The following is a 9,496-nucleotide window of genomic DNA, read 5'->3' as shown; positions in this document are numbered from 1 at the left end:
ATTGTTGGTGCATAGAAACCTAAGTTTTGTGGATATCGGATAGTGTTGGCTAGTTTTTGATACTAAGACAGCCCCGATACCTACGCCTTTGAAGTTTTCTGCTCCGTCGAAGAACATTATTCAACCATCATATGCCTCGGTGATATCTTCTCCTACAAATTATACCTCATCATCGAGAAAATACGTTTTCAATGGTTCGTATTCTCCGTCTACGGGATTTCCTGCCAGATGATTTGCCAATGCTTGCCCTTTGACTACCTTCTGAGTTACAAAGACAATGTCAAACTTGCTCAACAGTATTTTTCACTTTGCTAACTTACCCGTAGGCATGGGTTTTTGAAAGATGTATTTTAGCGGATCCATCCTTGATATGAGATATGTAGTGTATGCACAGAAATAATGCCTCTGTTTTTGAACTATCCACGTCAGAGCACAGCAGGTGCATTCCAGCAAAGAGTACCGGGTTTCGTAAGGCGTGAATTTTTTGCTCAGATAATATATCGCATGCTCCTTTCTTCCTGTTTCATCATGTTGTCCCAAAACACAACCAAAAGCTCCATCCAATACGGACAAATAAAGCAGCAGAGGCCTTCCTGGTTCTGGTGGGACCACAACATGTGGTTTAGATAAATACTCCTTGATTTTGTCGAAGGCTTTCTAGCATTCTTCAGTCCAACTTGTTGCAGCATTTTTCCTCAGCATCCTGAAGATTGGCTCACATATCACAGTTGACTGTGCTATGAAGCGGCTGATGTAATTGAGACGCCCTAAAACTCTCATCACATCTTTCTTATTCTTTGGAGGTGGTAGGTCTTGGATAGCTTTGACCTTTGATGGGTCCATCTCAATCCCTCGGTGACTGACGATAAATCCTAACAATTTTCCTGCAGGGACTCCGAAGGCGCATTTTGTAGGATTCAACTTCAATTTGTATTTTCGAAGCCGGTCAAAAAACTTCTTCAAGTCTCCTATATGATCCGAACTCCTTTTAGATTTGAAGATAACGTCATCCACGTACACCTCTATTTTCTTATGTATCATGTCGTGGAAGATGGTTGTCATGGTTCTCATGTAGGTGGCTCAAGCGTTCTTCAAACCAAACGTAATCATTTTGTAACAACATATCCCCCATGGTGTGATGAAGGCCGTCTTTTCATCATCCTCTTCATCCATCCAGATCTGATGGTATCCTGCGAAACAATCCACAAAGGATTGGAGTTCATGCTTGGCATAATTGTCAATCAGTATGTCTATATTGGGCAACGGGAAATAATCTTTGAGACATGCTCTGTTTAGATCTCGGTAATCAACACATACTCTAACTTTCCCGTCTTTCTTCGGAACAGGCACAATGTTGGCCAACCAGGTCGGGTATTCGACCACTCTAAGAACCTTGGCTTTGATTTGCTTGGTGACCTCTTCTTTTATCTTCAAACTCATATCCGACTTGAACTTTCTAAGCTTCTGCTTTACTGGTGGACACATGGGATTAGTGGGTAGCCTGTGAGCCACTATAGATGTGCTCAAACCAGTCACATCGTCGTCGGACCATGCAAAGATATCTTCATATTCTTTTAGGAATATGATATACTTTTCCTGCTCTGATGGTGATAGATGAATGCTTATACGTGTTTCCTTGGCCGTTTCGGAATCCCCTAAGTTAACGGTCTCAGTTTCCTCCAAATTAGACTTTGGTTTATTTTCAAAGTTTTCCACTTCTCTGATGATTTCCTCAGGTATTATATCATCTTTCAGATCCTCTGAATCACTATTCTTATATCGCGTTGTCTCATTATATGTCACAGTCGTAGGTTCATCGGGATAAGTAACAATAATGCTGAAAAAGAAAATGTAAAGAATAATAGTAAATACGAAAAGCAGTAATGCATTAATAAAATATTAAAACATCAACAAGTACGGCTCGATGACTCGAGCAATTATTTCAAAACAAAATACTGAAAAATGCCTCAAATTCTCAAAACTATTTTGTAAAAATAATTCATGCTAATTTGCCAGGCTACCCAGGAATTCGACGGACTCGGGATGGTGCAGCAGTCTAGTTCTTGAGAACAACTTCTTTCTCCACGGTCTGAATAGTAAGGTCTTCCTCCTCCTGCTCCTCCTCAACTATTGCACTATAGTCCATATCCTCTTCGTCTAGAAATAACTTCCTCATGCCCGCTAAAACTTCATCTTCCTTGGATCCCCACATCATGTCAGCTAGATAGAATGTCTGGTGCAAAGGTGGTACCGGTTGTTCCAGTGGATAATAATGACCACGCCATGGTGGTGACTAATCCTAGTACTCCAATCATGTGTATTCATCTCTGAGTCCAAAGGTCGTTTCATGCCGATGTGGTTGAACGGGTTTGGTGATCCCTTGGAGATTTTTGTCGAGTCCCTTGCCGAGTTCATACCTTGTCCATAGCAGTATGCTTTCTATTTTGTTGCTCCACCATCGGTCCTTTTCAATTGCGTTGACTCGCTCAATGCGATGGTAAGTTTCTCCACCCAGCTTCTTTCTATTTTCTATGACTGGAACAGTCAGATTGGTGTAGATGGAGTTACTTCCATCTCCATGAATGATCACCTCCCGATGATTCCGTTCAAATTTCACAGCCTGATGCAAGGTTGAAGCTACTGCATCAGCAACATATATCCATGGTCGTCCCAATAATATATTGTAAGTAGCAGATATATCCAGCACCTAAAACTCGACATCAAACCAAGTCGGGCCCATCAGTAAACTGAGGTTGATCTCTCCAATGGTAGCTCTCTGAGATCTATCAAATGCTTTCACATTCACGCTTCCCATCTGTATCCCGTGCAGGCCTTTACCTAATATTTTCAGAGTAGTCAGTGGGCATATGTTGAGACTTGAACCCCCCATCTATCAGGACCCTGGCAATGAACTTATCCTCAAATCGCATTGTGATGTGTAGTGCCATGTTGTGACTCAATCCTTCTGGGGGTAATTCAACTTCATGAAAGGTGATTCTGTGGCTCTCCAATACTTGTCCGACCATGTTAGCCATCTCCCCATTACTGATATTGGTAGGTACATAAGCTTCACTCAACACCTTCATCAAAGCATTCCTGTGTGTGTCTGAGTTTTGCAGCAGTGACAAGATGGATATCTGAGCGGGAGTTTTGTTCAAGTGGTCAACAACAGAGTACTCTCTTGCTTGCACCTTCCTACAAAGATCATCATTGCCAGTCTCGACAATAGGCGGCTTAGATGCAACTTCCTTGCTTGTTCCTCCCAGGTTCTCAGGTGTGTAAACTCGACCAGTTCTAGTAATACCTTGTGTTGCCCCTATTTCCTCTATTTTTCCTTTTCCCTTTCTCCTTGCTTCCACAACATAGTCCCATGGGATGATATCAGACTGGTAGGATGGCATGGGAGCTACCATCATGGTGAAAGGTGTAGATAGCTCAACTTCAAAAGGCGTCTGGGTTTGGACCACAACCGGCATGAGGGTGACTGGAGACGTTTTAGGAGCATCTCCCTCTCGAATGAGTACTATTGACCCTTCCGAGTCCCATTTTTCATCTGTCTCTATCACATTCACTCCCTCACCTCTATGATCCAGGAGAGGATTGTTACGAACATTTGGTGCAACTTCCTTTGCTTGTATGACCTTAGTGTCGATCAATGCCTGAATTTTATCTTTTAATGTGCAGCACTCATCAATGGTATGACCCTTCATGCCTGAATGATAGGCACATATCTTGTTGGGGTTGATCAACTGGGAAGAATTATCCATAGCAACGACAAGAATAGGAGTGACATAACCAACAGCCTTTAGCCTCTCATACAGTTGGTCTATGGGTTCGACAATTGGGGTGTATTGTTTAGGTGGTATTCAGTCAAAATGTGGTTGTGGGATTTGGTAGTTTTGGAGGGCGGGTGGTGGAGAGTGGTAATATGTGGGTTGAGTATTATAGGCATGATAGGTTGTAGCAAGTTGTTGGTATCTGGGGGGTGAGGGTTGGTATGTGGGTTGAGGTGTTTGGTATGTGAGAGGAGACTTGGGACCCTGGGCTACCATTACGGCACCTACTTCTTTCTTTTTCGAAATACCTCCCGATTTCAAAGCTTTTTTCATGGCCTGCAATGCTTCAAAGTTGGTTACCATCCCACTCTTTATCCCTTCTTCTATTCTTTCTCCTAGCTTGATGATGTCGAAGAATTTGTGATTTTCAATAACCATTAACCTTTCATAATACTGCGGGTCTTGAACTCTGATGAAGAACTTATTCATTTGTTCTTCTTCAAGTGCTGGCCTTACTTTCGCGGCTTCTGATCTCCAACGAGTAGCATATTCCCGGAAGGTTTCTGTTGGCTTCTTCTTGAAGTTTTGAATGTAGAAAATGTCTGGCGCATTTTTCGTGTTGAATCTAAAGCTGTCCATGAAGTCTGATGCCATGCTTACCCAACTAACCCACTTCTTCGGGTCTTGACTGATGTACCAAGACAAAGCATCTCCTGTGAGGCTTTGCATAAACAACTTCATACGAATTTGTTCATTCTTGCCCACTCCTATAAGTTTATCACAATATGTTCTTAGATGCACTTTCGGATCACCAGTCCCATCGAACATTTCGAACTTGGGAGGTTTGTAACCCTCTGGCAGTTCCACATCCGGATGAATACATAGGTCCTCATAGTTTATACCTTCAACGCCTTTACCGACTTCAATATTCTGAACTCTACCAGTGAGCTTCTTGAGTTCCTCCACCATGTTATTAATGAGCATGTCTTTTTCGGTCGATTCGGGGATGTATAGGGCTTGTTGCGAAGTATGGGGTAAAGTTTCCACATATATCGGCTTACTTTGGTAGACTCTGGGAACTTGGGTATAAGGGTGGTTATTTGTTGAGTTTTGGGGATCAAGAGTAGGTAGGGAGTGTGATAAGTAGTGGTTTGTGGGTATTGAGCTGGATGATGAGGGTGTTGTTGAGGAGTTGGCACTGGTGAAGGATTAAGGTTCTGAGGAGGTGTGGGATAGTAGTGTGGTGCATGAGGATTTGGTGGTGGGTTTTGGTTTTGTGTGTTTTGTGGTGGTGTCTAGTTCTGGGTAGTCGGATTTTTCTGGTTAATGTCGGGGACATTGAGAGTGAGGGAATGGTTCGCCAAGTTTCGGACATGCTTAAGTTCACCTTGTAGTTCCAAGTTTTTCTATTCTAGATATAAGACCAATTCATTATGCGCCGGAGTACTTCGACCATTCGAGGTTTCAACATTTTTTGCCACGATAGCATTGTCTTTTCTGATACCACTCAAATCATCCATCTTCCCTTTTCCTTTGCCTTTGGGATCACTTGGTGGAGGAGGAGGTTGAGGACTTCTGGATCTTGTGTGATATGCTGACGATGCCAGTATGCACGAACCAACCTTGGGGAATGAAAATAATCAAATGAAAAGAAAAACAAAACAAAAGGTAGCCAAGTCAGTAAGAAATATTGAAAGAATGCTTGCAGTATTAAAACATGTTTTTCAAAGTCATGCAATAATTCACATCCTAATTTGGGGGACCTCATTATACCTGAGGTAGGCCTAAGCGACACATAGACTTGGAGAAAATCGATGCCAATAATTGCGTCATTTCATTAATGCAAAAAATGAGCCAAACCTTTACTAAATCAACAATAATAATAAAGTTACTAATGGAATTTAGCCTTATTAGAATCAAAATCTAAAGCTAATCTAGAAAGCAGTAAAGAATATCATTTCCTAGTCTACTTGGTCCCCTGAAGGACCTTCCCCGTGCATGGCTCTCTTGACTCCATCAATCAGGTTCCCCAGATCGCGCATATCCAACAGTAAGTAAGCCTTTTCTAGATGCCCTCTTTAACTGCCATCCGTGCTTTGACAATCTGAGAGTATCTTCCTCATCTTTCCTTCAAGCTCCATCAATCCTTGTTCCAAGTATTCCAACCTCTCTATTGACTTAGTGGCAATTTCTTTCCATTCTTTTATTGCTTCCATATTCACTTTGTGTTGTTCTAAATGTTTAGCTTCAGACTCGAAAACCCTTCTGCACAACCTTCTATACTTAACCTGTGCCTCAGTAGTGTCATGTATGATCCTGTCTTTCATATTGACTCCTGGCTTGACGTCTCCCGCTATATCATCCACCAACCACGGTGGATAGAAGTACACATGACTGACATGATACCTGTCTGGCTCAATGATTTCTTTTTCCATAATGATCTTCTGGTTCCACATATGTTGCACCTCGAACTTGAATGGAATGACGTCCCCTTTGAAATCTGCCTTTTATTGGACAATGTTGGAAACCCGAGGTATGACCTATTTTCTTCTTGCTTGTCTCATTACCCTTATAGGATTATAAGGATAGATGACTCGCAACCCTATCAGTACTAGATGAGTAGTCTCTCGTGACTTGATGATGAACTCACTACTAGGAAACCACTCGAACATCCAAAGTACTTGCTCGCCTGTTAGATTTTTGAAGAAACGCACCCAACTTACAGCATTTCCAGGTTGTGCAAACCTGTCTGGGATAAATGTCATTTTTTTTGGGTGATGGTAAACTATGTGGTCATTCAACGGCCGTCACAGAAGCTCTTGACGATATTCTCCTCTCTGAAAGTCTTCCAATAGCCAAACTTGTAGTAACGGATTATAACCTTCGAAGTGTCCTTCCAAATCCCTGCTTGCATCGATCTAGAGCGCGGTATATCATAGGGACGATGGTATAAGTTTGTCCTTCGATGCCTTCCATCAAAGTTCTAGCGACCATTGTTAAGCGAGTATGGATCATTCCCCCTTTCATTGGAAATATCAACAACCCCAAGAAGTAGACGATGAACACATAAACCCGGCGGTGCATCCAACCCAAGGAAGTAATGGCAAGTTCATCATGATAAAGACGATATGACTTGCTATGCCCATACCGTTCGTAAAGAAATTTGAAAGGGATGTATGACTTCTTTAAACAGAGCAGCTCATCATTTTTCTTGAAACCCAGCATCTGTAGAAAACTGCGGGGGTGCAATTCTCTGGCACTAGTAATCCTGGACTATCCCATGGCAACTTAGAGAAGCCTCCTATTTCTTCCAGGAGATGAGTCCTTTCTATGTCGCCAAATTGAAAGACGGTCCTTTCCTCATCCCAGAACATGGTAGCGGCCTCAATCAATGACCTATTTGGCTAAATGCTCAGCAAGGATGGCAGGTTACAATTACTCTTCTCACATAGTTCTTGTTGCAAGGTGCAAGGTCTTTCCACCAGTCAAGTAGCAAAGGTGGGATGTTTTCGACCATACCAAACCTGGGGACTTCGTACCTCATTTTCTGCAAACAAACAAAAGTTAGCCTATTTCCCCCTCCAGATTTGACTATTAACGCAATAATGATCAATACATTGGCTTATTTTCTCCAAGAAATGCACATAATATGATAGTGTCCATTGGGATTATGAAAATCCCGTCGGACTTTGGACAAGGTTTATCTTAGCGGGTTGTTACATTAATAACGCTCCAATAGGTTTAGCATGATGCATGTACATTTTAAGTTCGAGTAGGGTTTCTAGAATGGTCTAGACTGGTACTCCCAAGTGGACAACTTTAGAGGGAAAGGCATGTGACCATCGATTGCACCGCAGATCGACTAGTCTACCGCAAATAAGCCTTTCCGATTTTAAAAGGGTAGTTTTGGAAGAACGCGGACACTCATCAAGCACCGCTATGTTTATAATTAGCACGAGTGGAGTATTATGTGGAGCATGCTTTATGCAAAGATAATAATACGTTGCCAAGTATTTGCATGATAAAATATGTAAAATCAGTAAATAAGATAGCAAAAGTAATCATGGAAAGAATAGAAAAGAAAGACAAAAGGAAGAAGTCAGTTTAGTTCGTAGAATATATTCAAGAATGCAATAAAGTAAGCAAGGATGTAGGCATGATATAGCAATTTTGACAAGATAAAAGAGCGGTCATAGCAAGTAAAGGTGAATAGGGGGAAGGGATGTGCATGTCATAGCAAGTTTAAACAAATAAATGTGAGTATGGGAAGGGATGTGCATGTCGTAGTGGATTTAAACAAATAAAGGTGAGTAGGGGAAAGGATGTGCATGTAACAATGAAAGTAATCCACATAAGCCAAGTTCATTATGGTAAGAGCCTAAGTGTAAATCCCCAGCTGAGTCGCCATGCTGTCACACCCTTTTTTCTCGTGAAATCTGGCTTCGACGTGTGACAACTCTTTTGAGGGAGGGTATTAAAAGAGAAGAGTCATCACCTAACGGTTTAAAGGTGCGTTAGGGCACCTATTATGCAAGTAACTCTGTTTGACTAGTCAACGCCACCAAAGATCGGGTAAGGGCTCAAATTACCTCAAAGAGAAGGTGTTAGGCACTCTTCGAGGTCCACAACTGTAGGTCCCTGGCGAGCTTAAAACTATGTGGATTAGGCTAGGTGATCAAATAAACAAAGAAATATAAAAAGTTGAATAATTTTATTATAACACAAATGGAATTGGTACTAATCTTTAATGATTATAAGGATACCACTACATTGGTCTATGTTAAATGACTAAGCGTATAAAGGAAAGGGGGGTCCTATGTTTTTTAGCCTAAAGGATCACCCCGTGCAACATAAATAATACTTCGTAACTCCTTTAGATAGGAGTTGCTCATATTATTCAGCAGACACAGACTATCATCTCCTGCTACCCGATTACTATGTTGAAGTTGTTTACCTAAAGCATTCTAATTCAATTCCAAGTCACGTCCTATGCGTGCACTACCCGTCCCATGCCTATGGTCTAGGAGGCTTTGGATCTCTATTTGGGTGGTTCTAAACTTACTTAGGCTGCTCAAAATGATAAAACTAATCGGGCATTCAAAAAACAAAGAGGACTGCACATAATAGCAAAGAGTGGCTCATGTTATCCTCCACACATAAATAGAGAAGCACGCAGATTGGTTTTCAGATTAAGCTATAGAATGTTTCGAACTTGAGGCTCAGAATCTTTTGGTCCTATATGAATGATCTTAAAATGATTCCAATATCAAACAGGCAATGCTGCATTTTAGGCTAACGTATAGATTAAATCATTATAAGTCCTATAGACATGATTTCTAAGTGATTCTAATTTCAGCAATATACATGCAACGGTTTTGCAGATTACAAAAACCTATAGGCATGATTTATCGATGAGCAATACAAACGATATGTGCAGCTGATTATTAAACCCATAGACATGAGCAGTACAATGATAATTGATGCAACAGATAGATTAATCATTTGAAGTCCTATAGGCATGGCACCTAGGTAAGTAGAATATTGCATTGCTACGCCTTATAGTCATATTATCTAAGAAAGCACAGTAGTGGGGACTAGTACAACAAATACTTGAAATAGCATGCATTGGCCAGTTAAGTGATGTGTGTGCAGATGTCTCCTATAGGCAGGCTTTCTACTCATGAAGTTAAACATGTGAAGCAAATAGCGAATAAATCACA

General features: G+C 41.3%; 1 protein-coding gene across 1 annotated transcript; it reads right to left on the bottom strand.

The window, feature by feature from the left end:
- Positions 1-1,080: 1,080 nt before the first annotated feature.
- Positions 1,081-4,745, bottom strand: LOC138901609 (uncharacterized). Its single transcript, XM_070189387.1, has 5 exons — positions 4,085-4,745; positions 2,901-3,826; positions 2,418-2,707; positions 1,717-1,837; positions 1,081-1,596 (listed from the first exon to the last, which is right to left on the bottom strand). Exons 1-5 carry the CDS (start codon positions 4,743-4,745, stop codon positions 1,081-1,083), a joined length of 2,514 nt encoding a protein of 837 aa, XP_070045488.1.
- Positions 4,746-9,496: the final 4,751 nt, after the last annotated feature.

The sequence above is a fragment of the Nicotiana tomentosiformis genome, chromosome 11, assembly GCF_000390325.3.
Source record: "Nicotiana tomentosiformis chromosome 11, ASM39032v3, whole genome shotgun sequence".
In the NCBI taxonomy this organism is placed as follows: Eukaryota; Viridiplantae; Streptophyta; class Magnoliopsida; order Solanales; family Solanaceae; genus Nicotiana; species Nicotiana tomentosiformis.
This window is presented reverse-complemented; position numbering and strand designations above follow the sequence as displayed.